The sequence below is a fragment of the Delphinapterus leucas genome, chromosome 10 (genome assembly GCF_059928025.1).
Source record: "Delphinapterus leucas isolate spDelLeu-1000000601 "Yukka" chromosome 10, BTC_Dleu_Yukka2, whole genome shotgun sequence".
Classification (NCBI taxonomy): Eukaryota; Metazoa; Chordata; class Mammalia; order Artiodactyla; family Monodontidae; genus Delphinapterus; species Delphinapterus leucas.
This window is the reverse complement of record NC_143138.1, coordinates 13228501-13246993: the sequence shown is the minus strand read 5'-3', so window position 1 is coordinate 13246993 and position 18493 is coordinate 13228501. Positions and strand designations below refer to the sequence as shown.

The window sequence follows — 18493 nt, the reverse complement described above, 5'->3', positions numbered from 1 at the left end:
ATTGATAACTTTTACTACATTAAAAAAAACCCTTCAGAGGCTTCCCTGGTGGTGCAGTGGTTGGGAGTCCGCCTGCCGATGCAGGGGATGTGGGTTCGTGCCCCGGTTTGGGAGGATCCCGCGTGCCGCGGAGCGGCTGGGCCCGTGAGCCATGGCCGCTGGGCCTGTGCATCCGGAGCCTGTGCTCCGCAATGGGAGAGGCCACAGCGGTGAGAGGCCCACATACCGCGAAAAAAAACACAAAAAACAAACAAACAAAAAAACTTCAGAATGGCAAAAAAAAAAAACCCACAGTAAAAGTCAAAACTAGGTATCACGTACCTCCTGATTTGATGTACTAAGCAGGATACAGTATCATTTTTGGTATTCTCGCTCAAAATGCATATTCTGAACCTAATCATGAGGAAATATCAGACAAACCCAAACGGAGGAATGTTCTACAAAGTAAGTGGCTTATATCTCCAAATATATCAAGGGTTTAGAAGACAAAAAAAAAGCCAAGGAATTGTTCCGGATTAAAGGAAACTGAAGTCACACGACAACTACATTAAACGTGTGATTCTGCATTAGATCTTGAACCAGAAATTTATTTCCAAAGGACATTTGTGAGACAACTGACAAAATGTGAATAGGTGAGAAAACAGCAGTGCATCAGTGGTAATTGTCTGATTTGGATCCTTGTACTGCGATTTTGCAGAGAATGTTCTTGTTTTTAGGTAATGCACGCTGATATATTTAAGAGTAAAGTATCATTATGTCTGTGACTTACTCTCAGAAAAAATATAGATGTATATGGGAGAAGGGCGGAGAGGGGAGAGGGAGGGAGGGAAGAGAGGGGACAGTGATAACACAAACATGGTACAACATTAACTTTGGAGGAATCTGGATGAAAGAATACAGGCATTCTTTGTTTTGGACAACTTTTCTTATCTGAAACTTCTCAAAATCAGAAGTTCTTTTTGTTTGTTTGTTTTGTTTTCTTTGTTTTTGTTTTTGGCCGTGCCATGCAGCTTGTGGGATCTCAGTTCCCCGACCAAGGATTGAACCCGGGCCCTTGGCCGTGAGAGTTCAGAGTCCTAACCACTGGACCACCAGGGACTTCCACAGAAGTGTTAGTTTGTTTTGTTTTTTTACTAAAAGGAAATACTTGGGAAATGTTAGTGTGAAACTTGAAATTAAAAAAAATTTTTATTGACGTATAGCTGATTTACAATGTTGTATGAACCTTGAAATTTTTAACAAGTATACTCTGTAGCTGTGAAGAGCAGGGATGCAGAGAGGAAACTGGGCAGAGAACAAGTAGAAAGCTCAGGGTACCGGTTCTTATTCATTCTGTGGGAAGAGCTTTCCTGAAAACGAATTTATACAACATTTTGAAAACACCTGCTTTGGTGGTTCAGTCCCTCCCCTGCTGGTCTCTCTTAGCACCATCCTGCTTACCTGGGGCCCTCCCTCCCCACACTGCTTTCAACGGTGTACAGATGGCAGGACTGCCTGTCGGAGGGCACCCCTGTCCTCCTAACAATCCCTAGTCTGTTAACACATGGATATTGAGTATTCGTGTTGCAGTCTAGGAGGGATTCTCATCAAGAGAGTCATCAGAGAGAAAAAATACATGTGCTGGCCCAACACAGAGGTAGAGAAAGAGGCCATCCCTGCCCTGCATCCCCCATCTCCTCCTTCATCCTCAGAGGTCATGCTACACCCTATCAGAAGCACAAGAGGAGGGCAAATGTGAAATTTGCGATGGACCTAGAGAATATTATGCTTCGTGAAATAAGTCAGACAGAGAAAGAAATATACTGTATAATACCACTTATATGTGGAATCTAAAAAATAACACAAACGAATGCATATGCAAAACAGAAACAGACTCACAGGTATAGAAAACCCACTAGTGGTTACCGAAGGGGAGAGTGAAGAGGGGAAGGGCAAGATAGGGGTAGGTGATGAAGAGATACAAACTACTATGTATAAAATAGATAAACAACAAGGACGTTTCATAGCCCAGGGAATTACAGCCATTACCTTGTAATTACTTTTAATGGAGTATAATCTGTAAAAATACTGAATCCCTATGCTGTACTCCTAAAAACTGACATAATATTGTAAATCAACTATACTTCAATTTAAGAAATAAATAAAAAGGGTATTAAAAAAGGAAATTTGTCATAACCCGAGTTGCCACAAAAGTCCAGGAAAAAGAATCTCACTTACTATCCAATCTATTTTCCAACTCTAACTGGTCCCTAGGGAATAAACTACAGCAATGAGGAAGGAAAGCCTCCCCCTACCCCAAATAAGTCTTCCTTGAAGTCTGTTAAGTTCAATTTGTTTCAAAGGCTGATGAAACAGAAACAAGAGCTCTTAACAACAGAAGGGTAACTCAAGTAAAGTGAAAACATACAATAGGAAAAACCACAAATAGTTTCTAAAGAACACACCAGGTCTACATCACATCTTTTATGTTTTTGAAAGATATTTTTATTGTACATTTGCTTATAACTTTGAATGGGGAGAGACAAGAGAAAAAGTTTGATGTAGATTTTACTTAATTTTTCAAATGTAGAACTTTGCCTTGGAAAGAGGTTAACATAGTGCAAGTTTTGAGGAATTTAACTAAAGCCTGTGCAACTCGTATTCCCAAGGCCTTATCCCAACCACCAATAAAGGCTCTTAGTTTAAAAAAAGATAGTTTTAATTATGTCATCAACAAGAAGATTAATGGTTAGTATTACTCACCTAATGAAGGCCTAAGGCTATGTCTTGGAGATGGCGACCTTGACATTTGAAGCACTGCCTGGTTCACAAAGCTGTGATAAGTCACCAAACACACATTATAGAATATATTCAGAGAAACAGTATTTTATATAGATCAACATGAACAGGGGCTGTTGCCTGAATTTATTCTTCTGTTTCTTTCACTAGGAAATGGGGAACTTTCTGTAATGGTTCCAGGTAAGCTTCCCAACTGGGCCTGCTTGTCCAGGCTTCCAGGGCTGCCCACATTATCCTTGGGCAGCGTAGTTTCAATCTGAGGTCTGAAATTCTCCCCGGAATGAGCCACACCGACATCAGCCTGTGAAAAGGAAACGGCTCTGTAAGAGTCAAGGTTTCTTAAAAAATGAAAATGCCACACGGTCTGCTTTGTGAATAGCTGAGTAGTACCCAGCACCCTGTCAACGTGACCTTATGTGGCAAAGGGACTTTCTTTGCAGGTGGGATTAAATTAAGGACCTTGTGATAGCAGGAGTATCCCAGGTTATCTAGGTGGGCTCTGAATGTAATCACAGGTGTCCTTAGAAGAAGGAGGCAGAGGAATATTTGATCACAGAGAAGGAGATGGTGATGCGACGTCAGAAGCACGGACACAGTTGGAGATGCTGCAGTACCAGCAATGAAGATGCAGGAAGGGCCACCAGCCGAGGAACGCAGGAATGCAGCTCTAGAAGCTGGAAACATCGAGGAAAAAGATTCTCTCCTCAGAGCCTTTGAAAGGAACCAGCCCTGCAAACATCTTGACTTTCGCCCAGTGGAGCCAATTTTGAACTTCTGACCTCCAGAACTGTGAGGGAATAAAATTGTGTTGTTTGAAGCCACTAAACTTACATTAATTTGTTATAGCGGCAGTAGGAATCTAACGCAGTGACTAATAGGAATCTACCAGGTACAAGCTATCATGCTGAGTATTCTGGAGGACACCAAGATGAACAAGTTTAATTATCAAATGTGAAAAGTAAAGACACTGCTATGTATAAAGCCTTTTTATTTATTGTTTTAACATTTTTATTGGAGTATAACTGCTTTACAATGGTGTGTCAGTTTCTGATTTATAACAGTGAATCAGCTATACATATACATATGTCTTCGTATCTCCTCCCTCTTGCATCTCCGTCCCACCCTCCCTATCCCACCCCTCTAGGTGGTCACAAAGCACCGAGCTGATCTCCCTGTGCTACGCAGCTGCTTCCCACTAGCTATCTGTTTTACATCTGGTAGTGTATATATGTCCATGCCACTCTCTCACTTGGTCCCAGCTTACCCTTCCCCCTCCCAGTGTCCTCAAGTCTATTCTCTACATCTGTGTCTTTATTCCTGTCCTGCCCGTAGGTTCTTCAGAACCATTTTTTTCCCCCTAGGTTTCATATATATGTGTCAGCATACGGTATTTTTCTCTTTCTGACTTACTTCACTCTGTATGACAGACTCTAGGTCCATCCACCTCACTACAAATAACTCAATTTCGTAAAAGCCTTTTTAAAAATGAAACTACCATAATTGTTTTTGTTTCAATCAAACACTAATCTAGGCTTTGCTGTTATGGTATTTGGTAGATGTGGTTAACATCTAAAATTAGTTGACTTTAAGTAAAGGAAATGATCCTCAAATAATCTGGGTGGGCCTCATCCAATCAGTTGAAGGCCTTAAGAGTAGAACCGAGGTTTCTCTGAGGGAGAAGGAATTCTGTAGATGCAGCTTCAGCTCCAGCCTAGCTTTCTGGACCACCTATTCTATTGTATGGGTTTTGGACTTGCTTTGCCAGCCCTTATAATTGCATAAGCCAATTCCTTATAACACATCTATTTATCTATCTGTTCATCCATCCTACTGGTTCTGATTCTTTGGTAAAACCCTGACTGATACAGAAACACAGTAGAAAATAAGAAAGACCATTCCCTAGACAGAAGCATTATTGACATCTTAGTATATAACTTCCCAAATATGCTTGATTATATAACTATAATCTTTAAAAATAAATTGGAATTGGCCAGTAAGCATATGAAAAGATGTTCAATATCATTGGTCATTAGGGAGATGTAAATCAAAACCACAAAGAGATATCACTTCACACACACTAAGATGACTATCATGAAAAAGACACATCATAAGAAGTGTTGTCACGGATGTGGAAGAATTGGAACCCTTGCACATTGCCGTGGGAATGTAAAATGGTGCAGCCACTTTGGGAAATGATTTGAGAGTTCCTCAAAAATTTCCTCTTAACATAGTGTTACCAGATGACCCAGAAATTCCACCCCTAAGTATATACCCAAGCAAAATGAAAACGTCTGTTCATACAAAATCTTGCACACAAATCTTGCACAAATCTTCATAGTTATTATTCAAATATCTAAAAAGTGGAAACAACCCAAATGTCCAGCAACTGATGACTAGATAAATTAAATGTGGCCTATCCATACCAAGGAAGATTATTTGGCAATAAAAAGCAATGAAGCTTTTTATTGACTTACGTGTATCAGTAGATACACGCTGCAATACAGGTGACACCTGACAACATTATACTAAGTGAAAGAAGCCAGTAACAAAGATCATTCCACTTACATGACATGTTCAGAAGAGGCAGATTAATAGAAACGGAAGGCGGATTTAGTGGTTCCTCAGGAAATGCCTGTTGGCTGCCAATGGATAGTGGTTCCTTTTAGGGGGACAAAAGTGTCCCAAAATTAGCTTGTGGTGATGGTTGTGAATTGTGCATTTTAATAGATGAATTGTATCAATATATGTGGTTTACATTTCAATAAAGCTGTTTAAGAAACAAAAAAAACCAGATTATATATTAAGTGATATATGGTATTTCTGTAACCCTTGTTTTCTAGTAACTATTATATATCAGAGACACTTACCTATGTCAACACATATAGGTCTATCTCATTCTATTTAATGGCGAGAGTAGTTGTTTATTTGACGACTGCATTGCAGTCCATTATGTAACTAAACCACCTACTGAAGGACATCTAGGTTTCTAACTTCTCAATATAATAAAGAGAACTGGTATAATATCTGTGCATATACATCAGTGTGAACTCACCCAATCCTTCCATGAGAATAAATTCCTAGATGTGGACCTGCTGAGTCAGAGGATATACCTACTTTATATTAATATGTGTTTCCAGAGGGCCTTCTATAAATCCTGCACTGACTTACAATCCCACCTTCTCCTTTTAAGGATGTCTATTTCTTCATACCACAGTTTCACTGCTTGTAAATAGGCTGAAACATGGCATAAAAGGGGCTGATAGGTGATTTAGTAAACCACCAACTCCAAAATGCTGGTCCATGTCAAATTTTTCATAATTCCACAGTAAAAGAAGGAAAATATAAGGAGTCTTTCATAAAGCTAAATCAATTTGATTTAAAGAACTGTCATTTATTTTGAAAGGAAGTAAATTAATATGTTCAGAAAAACTTTTCTCTCCCACTCCTCATTCAATGGAAGTCAAGGCCTCTAGTAGATGTTATCAGCCAGCTCCTTCTCCAAGACACACTTACCAGAGGAATCCTCTATAGTATCCCTAGAAGAGGCAAGAACATAAGCCTCTCCTACAGACTATTGTCTTCTAGCTATTTTTTTTTTTTTTGGCTAGTAACTTTTATTTAATTTTAAAAGCGTAAGGTAAAAAATATAGGCAGTAAGTTTTACTAGTCAGTAAAAAGCAATTCTACCAACCCAGTGGTAATATACTAAACGGAGTTGGAAAGCATTTTACTGAAAGCAAAATATTTAGAGAAAATAGACATTTATACAAAATTATAAAATGCTTGTAATAAGAATAAGTGCATTTCAAGGAAAGCACAAACTTATTTTAATCTACAGAGCCAGTTAAAGCCTTAAAAAATTTAAGTGGAGGGCTTCGCTGGTGGTGCAGTGGTTGAGAGTCCGCCTGCCGATGCAGGGGACACGGGTTCGTGCCCTGGTCCGGGAAGATCCCACATGCCGCGGAGAGGCTGGGCCCATGAGCCATGGCCGCTAAGCCTGCACGTCCGGAGCCTGTGCTCCGCAACGGGCGAGGCCGCAACAGTGAGAGGCCCGCGTACCGCAAAAAAAAAAAAAAAAAAATTTAAGTGGAAACTGAAATATGCAAAAATGTATAAACATTCTACAAAAGATGGTTGTTCTTTTCCTGAGTATACTAAAGCTATGAAACATAAGGTGACATAGAAGGTAGAGGTTCGGGAACTCTTCTCAAGGGCATTTCCTTTCTACACACTGCTTCCCTCCTTCTTCATATTCTTGTTTGGAAATTAACATCTGCTGAAATGTGCCCAAAGAAGCTAGAATGGAGCCACCGATCCATGAACTAAACCTCTGTTCCACTGTTGTATTATTTGCAATCAGTTTCAACCGCATACTTGGGGGTGTTTTCTGAGAGAGTTCTCTAATCAACCTGTCAGTAAAGCTCTGTATTAGCGTGTTTCCTCCTGCCACTATAACGCTGCCATAGAGACCTGGTCTGATATCAATATCGCACATTCCAACACTTGTAGTGACAACGTGACTGACGCCCAGCATTGTATTTCCTGATAACCCCTTTACATTGGAAGAGTCAAATAATCCTTCAGGAACCTTTAACCGTTCTGCTCCAAAATCACAGTTGTAGTCGTCGGGGAATTAATAATGAACAGTTGGCATCTGTGCGGCTACTTGTTCATCGTAAGTTGAATCTGATACTTGAAGTACTGAGCCTTGAAAATCCTGGATAACACAGTTACACATGTAACTGTGCCAAGACCTTGTAACCTGTGGCCACTTCTCTTTTTTCCAGTTTGCTGGAGATCCTTCACAAACAGTTTCTTCTGATGCGATCATATATGGAGCAATCAGTTCTACATTCATTTCTTGGGAGAGTTCTCTGCACTGCATAGTAATACAGTCTCCAGCCAGAGGGGATTTTACAACGCCTTGCTGAAGGACATAGCCATCGTGAACTGGAACTGCAGTGGTATGAGCGGCTCCACTGGCTAAGATAAGCCCAGTAGAATGACCATTAGCAAATGCTGTCAAAACAGCAGTTTTGCAAAGGAAGAATGCAGGGATGTTGTAGTGTTCAAACGTTAACTCTGTCAGTTTCTCTCTCTTTGCTCTGGTATTCCACGGTGCTTCCGACATGAGAACAGGATGCAGGTTGGCTTCTGATTTGACTCATTTTGGAGGTATGAGCCAAAACAGCCTGGAAACTACCCCAATCTTCAACCATGCCAGTTTTCAGTGGTGGAATATGGCCTCTGTACTCTCCCTCGGAACACGCAGGGCATTAGTATCTATGTAATAGGTGGGACCGCCTTGTTTGCCTTTATCACCATCTATTTCCATCAATGTACTTCCATCACCTCTTTCTACACCATACCAATAGCCATAGGGAAATCCATCTTGGGAGAGTCCTCACCAGCATAACCAGCTTTCACAGTATAGGATCCAATGTCAAAAACAAGGATTCCGGGCTTCCCTGGTGGTGCAGTGGTTGAGAATCTGCCTGCCGATGCAGGGGACACGGGTTCGTGCCCCGGTCCGGGAAGATCCCACGTGCCGCGGAGCAGCTGGGCCTGTGAGCCATGGCCGCTGAGCCTGTCCGTCCGGAGCCTGTGCTCTGCAGCGGGAGAGGCCACAACGGTGAGAGGCCCGCGTACCACAAAAAAAAAACCAAAAAACAAACAAGGGCTCCAACTTCATCTCCCCCGTACACCCCGCTGCTCATGGCTGCTATCGATGCGACTCCTACGCTAAAGGCCACAAGGCGAAGTGACTGCAACGGCCGCGACTGCGGGTCCCGAAAAGCGCTGGCCCCCGACTCCCTTAATTTCCACCGCCACCTGCCTCAGGCAACAAAGCTGCGTCCACACCCTTCTAGCCATTTTTAAAATGTCTACTGATTTTACTATTTCGGCCCAAGGGGTGAGCTTCTTCTCCTCTGAAACTTCAAAGGGCCTCAAGCCTCCACCCTCCAACTCCCACTCTTTTCAGCACAGCCCTGTCACACGGATACACGTGTGTGTCTTGTTGGGGGTCACGAATGGTATCAACGAGAAAATGCCCGGATTGGGTCTTGATGAATGAGCTTCCAGTGGGGAAGAAGAAAAGGTCATTCTAGACACAGGAAAAAGTACACACAAAGATAGGGTGTGAAACAACATGGTGTGCCGAGGAACTTGAATTACTCCAGTTTAGCAGAAATAGACTGAGGTAGAAAGTGGTCGGTGCTGAGGTGGGAAAGTCTTTTGCGACAGGTAAAGACGTGTCATTTTATTTTGAAGGCAACAGGAATCTTTTGTAGGGTTTTTACACATGGATGTGTAAAAGCATCAGGTATGATTTTTAGAAAAATCACTTTGGGGTTAGTGCAAATGGCAGGAGTAGAAGGAAGGATGGGACAGCACAGAGCAACCAGTTACGATGCCTACAGTTGGCCAGGTGAGATTGGATTACGCATGAACTAGGACCGTGGTAGTGAAAATGGGGGAAAGAGGTGGGCCCCGAAATATCAGAAAGGTGGATAACGGACCTCTCAGAGCTTCAGTTTAAAGGAGAGAGGTCCCTTCTGGCTCTAAATTATGACTCTAGGAACTGAACAGAAAACATTCCCTTTAGGAAAACAATAAAAAGCCAGGACACCAGCATGAAACTCTCGGGACTTGCACAATAAAAATCATACGAATTTAAAAATCTAAGCACGTTTGACCACCTTCTGGAAGCATTCCAAAGCTCCCTCAGAGGCTAAGGAGAAATCACCATAGCTAGGTGGTGGGCCCGTCACCCTCGGGTTCTCAGAATTCAATTAGCGATTCTCACGTGTTCGTAGGGAGACTCGCATTGCTTACCACCCTGTTTACAGAACATGATCACTCCAGCTAAACCAACATCAGTTCATTGTGTTGATGGTTAATTAGTTCTGTGGCTCAGAACTACACGGGAAAATATGAAAAAACAACCAACTGAACAAACAAGTAAGCAAATAAAAACTCAACAGATCTGTACTATGACTCAGCGCAAGGAGAAAGTGGGAGAGGACCTACATGCTTTTCTCTTTCTCTCTCCATCTCTTTCTTCACAGACTCAGTTACTGCCCATGTAGCCCCTGAATGGTAAGCTGACCCAGGAAAAGAGTCTTTACATATTACATGCTATGTTATTATATAATAACAATCATATCAGACAGGGCCTCCTTTTCCTTTGTTATACGAAATATATATATAATATGAAATACACACACACACACACACATACACACACACACACACACACACACACATTTTATATAACAAAGGAAAAGGAGGCCATGTCTGATATTTATCTTTTAGGGGCTCACAGTTCACACTGAAGGTAAAGATTATACTGTCCCTCTTTCCAAATGAACTATTAAAAACCAATATCTACAGTGATAGTAAGACAGTTATTTTGACAAGTTCACTTCGTTTCACAGATCCATCGTTTTTTGAACCTAGTAAAGCACTGAGTTACACACAGGGACTAATTTTGCCATTTAAGATTTCCCAGTGGAGATCCTGAAACAGGGAACTGATTTAACAACAACAATAAACAAAATGCCCATATTGGAACTGAGAGCAAACTTGAATGTTTTCAGTCTAACACGTGGCTTTTCACAAAGATCATCTGTCAAATACAAGTCAGAATAGATTTAAATGCCACAACCCTGAACAACCTCCCAATTGTTCCCACAAAGCAATTCATCCAGGCCTTAGCAAGGAACTTTCCCATTTATGCTTATTTAGGTATGGTCTGCCTTCAAGCTCTGTCAGTGACCAAAACTTAAATTGTAGCCAATGAAACACAAGCTTCCAGCATAAAAGAACATGCACCAGCCTTCAGTTTCCAGAGCAGAAATTTAAGGTTTTTCTCTTTTGCAAACTAAGAAGTCTTTCAAACATCTTATCTATGTGCAACACATTCTGGAAATTTTAACACCCAATTTCATAATCTAGACTTGAGAATAGACATAGTCCAAAGATGAGAGATACTTACAAACTAATTAGATCTATGCCTCACAGGGATACGGCACAGACAGTTTTCCTGGTCTATCTATGCGTGCACTTATATTTTCACACCAATAAGAAGTCTGTCTGCAATGGTACTGGGGGAAGGGGGTGGGGAGGTGGGTCGAAGGTTTTATTTTTTCCTTGAGATGAAGTTGTAGCAGAAGTACAGATTCAACATTTCCACATTTTGTATCAATTTCATTTTATGCTTCCTTGTCTTAATAAAAATTGATAAATTTTAGACAGAATTGAAAAACTGTGAATTCCAAGGTAACAGCTATGCATGGGAATTAACACCATTCCGAAAAAGGTATTACTTTTAACTACAGAAAGGTGTTTTGCTTGTTTGTTGGTTGGTTGGTCTGGCAGTATTATATGTTGTGTTCTAAAGCTTTGGGGAAACAAATTTGCCAAACAGCTTGGAGGGAGGGAGTCATCTGTCAAGGCTCCCTGGAGCTGAAACCTTCTTAAATCAAATTATTGGTAGGTGCATTTTATAAATATATTTGTCCGTAGACATATAGGAAGAATTTTCTCATCAAATTTTGATTTTTTTCTAGTGTACTTCAAACAAATGTAATAATCAATAGCAACCCTCCAAAAACCAAACAGAAATATATATTCATATTTTAACATCTTTATTGGAATATAATTGCTTTACAATGTATATATATATATATTTTTTTAATTGCACTTTAAAAGTTAGCTCCTTTTACTGACAACAAGAATTTTCTTGTCAAAGTTTAGGGGAAAACTGTGAAGGATACTTAGAGATCATCTATTCCAATCTAGTCTCTCCCCTTTTATATTAAGCAAGAAACTTTGAGTTAATCACATAGAAGAGCAATTCTCCAAATAAAAAAGTTTCCCATGCTTTCCTTCTTATGCATTATTTTATTACCATGTCCTCTTTCCACTTTAAGGGAGAGTGAACAGAAACTCTGCAGGCAGATCTCAAGAAGTTTGATTCAGAATATTTTGTGCCGCTAAGAAACATAAATATTTCATGCAAGCAAATATGTTGATCTCATTTAAAAGACACTGCCGAACTAGTAAACTCTCAGCCCTACGCATTTATGAAGGTAGCAAAAAGTACCGTTCTGACAGCCTGACAGTGTTTAATTAATAATCATACTTTTCCCAGATCAGATTTCCAAAGTCAAATGCTTGGGGTAGGGAAAGAGAGGTACAGACGTGAGTCAACTCTGAGTCTATTTTCAGGTGATTTTAATATTAAACTTCCTCCTTGCTGAGTGTCATTAGTCTAGTTATGCTACTAGGAAACAGGAAGATGCTAAGGAATTGAAGGAGCCGGGAGGGACATGCAGTCACCCAAGAAACATTCGTTAATGTCTGCTCTGCACCAAGCACTGTAGCGAGCACTGGAGACACAAAGACAAAAAGCAGTTCTTGGGCTTCCCTGGTGGCGCAGTGGTTGAGAGTCCGCCTGCTGCCGATGCAGGGGACACGGGTTCGTGCCCCGGTCCGGGAAGATCCCACATGCCGTGGAGCGGCTGGGCCCGTGAGCCATGGCCGCTGAGCCTGCGCGTCCGGAGCCTGTGCTCCGCAACGGGAGAGGCCGCAGCAGTGAGAGGCCCGTGTACCGCCAAAAAAAAAAAAAAGCAGTTCTTTTCCTCAGTAATAGCTTAGGATGGGAGGCAAGCATGGAAACAAATAAGTACAATGAAAAATTCTGAAATATGATAGGAGAAGGTGTAAGGTCCACTCCACCAGCAGGGGGGCAGGGGCAGGGGGACTGCAAAGAGTGGTCTTGAGTCATATTGAAACCTGGGGGCATATTTGCCTGTGGTCCAGGAAGACAAAGAAGGAAAGGTCTGAAGGAAAGAGAACAGGTGCAAAGGCACAGAGGTAGGAACAGAATGGGGTTGCGGAACACGTGGTGAGGTCTGACCAGAATCGGAGGGAAAGGAGAGATGAAACTGGAGAATTTGACAGGCGTCAGCTCAAAAGTCGCTAGTAAGGCACACTAAGAACTTAGGATTTTATCTCACATAAATAATGGTAATAATAGTGATTGTAATAATTAATATCAAGTGCTTATTCTGTGCCAAGCTTTGGTATGAGCACTTAATGTGAACTCAATTCATTTAATCCTCACAACTCTATAAAATAACTATTATTACGCTCATTTTACAGATAAGGAAGCTAGGGCACAGAGAGGTCAAATGACTTAACCAAAGTCACACAACTAACAAGTGGTGAATCCAGAAATCAAACCTAGGTAGTCACATTCTTGACCATTGGTTGGTGTGTCTACCTAGTGGGTCACTGACTTTTTTTCAGCAGAGAACTGACATAATCAGATTTTATTTTAGAACGATCCCTCTGGAGGTCATGTGGAAGATTGGAGCTGCAGGGCAGGTGGAGGCTGGTCATGAAGGAAGCACCCAGGGAGACTAATCAGGAGTCTTGTACCAAAATCCAAGCAAGGAAATTCAGGAAGAAACCCAAACCCCTCCCAGGCCTTGAGATGCTTGGCCCAAAGGGACCTAGTGCATTTGACACTTGGAGAGGATTGCTTTTCAGCACTCCTTCTCTATACAACAAAATTATTTTCAGTAATAACCATGAAATGGGACAAATGATAAATGGCCAGAAAACAAACTCAAATAGTGAAAATTTTCTTCTACTGAAGTCTTATATGTAATCATGCCAGTAAAATAAATTTTAAAAGATTTTTGCACAAACAAGGAAAAGCAAAATGGATTAGTACTTTAAAATCACATTATTTTTTGGAAAAGGAGAGGGAAAAACAGCATTCTTAATGTTACTCCACAGCAGTGATGAATAATAACAAAGATGACCAAATTGCTCCCAAGAAGCCCATAAATCTATTAGGGAGAAGCAGCTTTAAACAAACATTTACCACGTGATAAGGGAGCACCAGAGTATTTGGGCAGTGGTGCTTGGGCTCAGCACTGACAGGAGAAGTAGGATTTCACGAGGCAGACGGGAAATGGGGCCCAGGGAGGCATTTCAGGAAGAGGGAATGGCATGGGGAAAGGCACGGAGGGTGAGGAAGCCTGGAGGAACTGAGCACTGCAGGTTCTTGGCTTGGCAGACCTGAGGGTCCACGAATGAGAGCGTCTGGGGAGCAGAGGATGACATTAGAGAGACAGGTAGGACCAAACGTAAACTTTTGCACACTGCAGGGAATTTTTTTCTTAGCAAGATAGCCTGGTTAGGGTGGTGATGGGAGAGGCAGAAAGACCCAATAATAGGTAATGGGGCCCTAAAGGCAGACAGTGGCGGTTGGGATGGAAAGCAGAAAACAATGTTGAGATGGGTAGGCATCTGGGGACAGGCATCCCCCAGGGCACCAGGGACTAAGCCTGAGTCCCAGCCTTTAGCTGCCTCTGGTTTGTTTTAGATGGACGCACACACAGTAGGTGCTGTAACTGATACTGAAGAAGGTCTTGCCCATCAGCTGCTGAGAGAAAGGGTGTGCTCTTTAAACTGGAGTTCCAAAAATGCGCTTCAGGAGGGGTGACCTTAAGTCTTGGTTTGCGGCAGGCAGTATGGGCTTATATCAGACTGTCTGGGCAAAGTTATTAATAGGGTTCCCTTCCATTCTTAAGAGTATTCTGCTTTTAATGATAAATTATATGGTAACGCTGTCTTTGGGTAACCGCTCCGGAAGGTACCTTTGTGGGTTCCTAGTTCTGTTTGTGGAATCTCGCCCTGGTGGTGAGGATGTAAAGAATCACGGACCGCATTTCCGCCTCCCCCAGCCCATCCCTCCATGCACTACCCTAGAAAAAAAGCGCCTATTCTTTTCTCCAGAAGAATTACGGGAGATGCAACCTTGAGGGAGAGTGGGCAGAGTCCTAGGACGAGACTCTTGACAACTGGTTCTATCTCCAGCTCTGCCCCCAAACGAGCTGTGGAGCCTCGGGCAAGTTGTCCACCTCTCTGGGCTTCTAGATCCTCTTGTGAGCAGCACGAGGGCTCAGCCAGACGGCTGCTAAGATCTCTTCCAGCGCTAAGGAACTCCCAAGGGGCCCACTTTCCGGAAGCCTATATGGCGGCTCCCAGGAACTCTCAGTTTCCCCTGCGAATCACCACCAAACCAGCTCTGTGCCGAACGCCCCGCTCATCCCGTTATTCCTACCTCTGCCCTGGGGTGCGACCACCTTCGCGGGCTCTTGAAACACAAAAGCTAGTCCTGTAGCAGCACGAGACCTGGTTAAGACAGCAGTTAAGCGGCCCCAGAAGAAAGTCGCTTCCTCCCCGCCCACCCACTGCCCGTCGTCCAAGCCGCCTCCAAGCGTGGGAATCGCCAGGCCTGCCGGGTAAAAGACTTTGTTCCCGTTTGTCTCTGTTTTTACCTTGAATCCCTCTTTCCAGCCCTTCTGAGGCGCGGGCACACGTCTCTGTTCTGCAGCGGCCTGGGAAGGTCCGCAGCCCACGGTGCGCGCCGCGCGCCTTTCCTCGGGCCGGGCCGCCCCCTGCGCGCCCTCGAGCGCTCCTCGCCGCGCTCTTTGCGCACGTGCGTTTCGGCCCCGCGCGCTGCGCCTCCCCCCGCCGCCCTCAGTGACTCCAGACTCTCCCGCCTCGCGCACTTAAAGGCTCGGCAGGAGGCGCTCGACACCAGGGCCGTGGCCCGGAAACGTCGCCACGGTAAACCCCATCACGCGGACCTAGGACCTGGGTGGCAATGGGACTTTTGTAACCGGGACCTGCAAGATCGGAGGCGTTTAAAGGACACCTGGGTTGCCCTCTCCCGAGCCTAGTGAGGGGAGAGACTAATGCCTGGCCACGCTGGTTTTAAAAGTACCCTAGGCGCCAGCATCCTGCGGGGACCTCTTTTTTTTTTCCTTTCCAAGGCATCGTGGGGAACGTCCCCACCTCTGCTGCCTGAGCCGGGCGCTCAAGCTGTTGGCTTTGGGGCTACAGACCCCGTGGGGACTGTGTAGAAGGAGTTTGCGAGGAAGGCGACCGTAGGAGTCCCACCGGCGGAAGCAGCGCTTGAGGACAGGTGGACGGTGGAGGCGGCCCGGCTGGCAGCAGACTGCAGTGGCGCAGGGAGACCCTGGAGGGGACGGGCACGCAAACAGAAGCCCACTCAGTGAAGAAAACCAGACTTTTAGGATCATAAACAGCTCAGCAGCCACGAAATGGGTCATGCAAATCATTTTTATGGAAGGTGCATTTTATGAGCTGTTACCTTGTAAGGAAAGAGGGTGGATGGGTGTGCATATTTCTCTCAGAGAATTAAAATGGTGGCATCCATCAAAGAAAGGCAGACCAGGCGGACTGCCCAAATGAGCAACAAGTTGTTCCTTCCTGGATTTTTTTTTCTTTTTATCTTATTTCCAATTAATTTTTATTTTCCAGAATAAATTATTTTTAAAAGAGTTGAAAGGGATCTAGACGTTATCTACCAGCCCCTTATTTTACAGGCTGCAAACTTAGGCTCAGTGAGGTTGAGTGACGTAGACGGGGGTGGGGGTGGGGTGGGGGTGGGGGGGCAGTTAATGAGGGAGCTGGAATGAGGCACCAGGTGGCCTCACTCTGTCCCGTGTATCCGTAACACGAGGCAAATACGAGAAAGGATTCTTGGAAATGTCGTAAAAGTTCTGGATCCTGCTAAGGAAATTAATGGTCATTTGTGTTATAGGAAGCTGATTATTTGCTTTATACCATTTAAGCTCATTTCACTCTCCTTACTGCTGTGAGGGTGCTGCCTGTCAATTTTCCTTTGGCTAAAATTGAAGAAGAGGAAAGATGAGATGAAACTCAAGCCAAGGCATTATGATTGTTGAGCGATAGGCATTAAAAATTTGTGAATGAAGAGTTGAAGCCAGGCTAAAATGGTGTTTTGGGAACATCTCTGTGTTAACTCACGGGTGTAATAAGTCACATGAAATGTTCCAATTGGAAACTGAAAAATTCTCAACTAGAACTCAATACAGAGGACACCTATAAAACGTTCTTGAGAAAGTTTAACGGAAGTTTGTAGGATGAACTGTAAGAGTGAAATACTACAGATCTTTTTTTTTTCCTTTGAAGGCAATCTGTGAACAGAGGCTTGCTAGGACATCAGTGTGAATGAATGATACCCAAATGTATTGTGCAGCTATCTTTTGAGGCATCCTATCATTTACAGTCCAAAGTTGTGAAAAATGCCCCTTTTTTTTTTTTAACATCTTTATTGGAGTATAATTGCTTTACAATGGTGTGTTAGTTTCTGCTGTATAACAAAGTGAATCAGCTATACATATACATAGATCCCCATATCTCCTCCCTCTTGCATCTCCCTCCCACCCTCCCTATCCCACCCCTCTTGGTAGAAAAATGCCCTTTTTAAAGGTATGTGCTGGAGCCTGCTTGTACTGTCTCATGAGAGCCAATTCTCGGGAATATTTGGACGTAGTTGTTCAACACAGCCATTACTAAAAATTAAATTATATAAACTCACAATTAAATTAGTTATATTAAAAACAAAGGTAATAAGTACAACTCCTCAGTTTCTAATTGAGGAAGAGGAAATTATTTTAATCAGTTCCTGATTATTACAACTTACTACGTTTCTGAGTTTATTGGCGCCTCTCGTATCTGTATGGTGTGCTACTGTGTGTCTCTTCCCAACTCCACCTTCGGTGATATCACGTTGATAGTTTAAAATCAGCCAGGGTAGGACTATGTACACCATGAAAACTGGTAAATGCTCCAAATCAAAGGCTTTCTCCCCAGCCCTCCTCCCCCTCCCCCAGAGAGCACACCACTGACTGTTTATTCCAGAATGCCAAGGAATGCCTCTGCCCTCTACACCGTCCTCTGACATCTCTCTGCAGTGAAGTGGGCTCTGTTACTCCCAGCCTGAGCCACAGAATGTGTGCTGGTATCATTTCCACATCTCCCTTCACTGGAGCTGGGGCGCTATTCTAAGGCTCCAGGCTCTGTGTCCTTAACTATCCTGTTCTGGTCTTGGATAACCTGTTTCCACCTGGATGACTGCTAGAGGGAAAAAGCCTTCGAGGCTCACCCAAGCAGGGCTGTCACTTGCTCACTTTAAAGTTTGACTACTACTCTCCATTTTTCTCCTCAGATATGAATAATCTCTGGAAGGTCAAGTTTTTACTTCCCTCCGGAATCTATTTACGCCTGAGGTTTGTCTTGAGCTTTTTTTCCTCTGGAGCGATGAGGGTATTGTAAGGACTTGGGCCTCTCACACTTTACAGTGCACACCCTGGAGATCTCGTTAAAATGCAGATTATGGTTCAGTAGGTTTAGGGTGCGGCCCCAAATCCCACATTTCTGAAAAGCTCCCAGTGCTTCTGTCGCTTTTTGCACAGGGTCACACTTGGAGTGGGAAGGGTGCAGAACTCATCAGAATATCAAATCATGACTTCAAAAGGCAGAAAGGAGAAAGGAAAAATGGGAGGAAGGAGAAAGAATCGAGGAGGAAAATGACAGGGAAGAATAAAATGAAGTTTATTAGACAAGCATAGAGGAAAAGAAACCCTGGCCTCGTTTTATCAAGGTATCCTCTGTCTAGGAAGTACCTTTATCACATAAAATTACAACTAGGAGCCTGAGTGCCACACCAGCTTCTCATCCTCTTCCCTGGTAGAGAAAGGATCTTTGCAAGTTAGTGGATCAGAGTGAAGAAGAAAAGAAAATCCTTACTTGCCATCACCCAAGCTCTGGAGGTAGCTTTTCCTCTTCTGTCTGTTCT

At 43.2% G+C, this 18493-nt stretch overlaps 1 protein-coding gene and 1 pseudogene across 1 annotated transcript in view; both read right to left on the bottom strand.

Moving 5' to 3' along the window:
- The window catches only part of STMND1 (stathmin domain containing 1), a 32683-nt gene extending 17240 nt beyond the window's left edge, over positions 1–15443 (bottom strand). The window contains 3 exon segments of the mRNA XM_089918384.1: positions 2899–3079; positions 15141–15269; positions 15321–15443. Coding sequence (XP_089774510.1) covers positions 2899–3079; positions 15141–15269; positions 15321–15443 — 433 coding nt within the window.
- On the bottom strand, positions 6863–8452 carry LOC111181271 (actin-like protein 6A pseudogene; annotated as a pseudogene).
- Positions 15444–18493: the final 3050 nt, after the last annotated feature.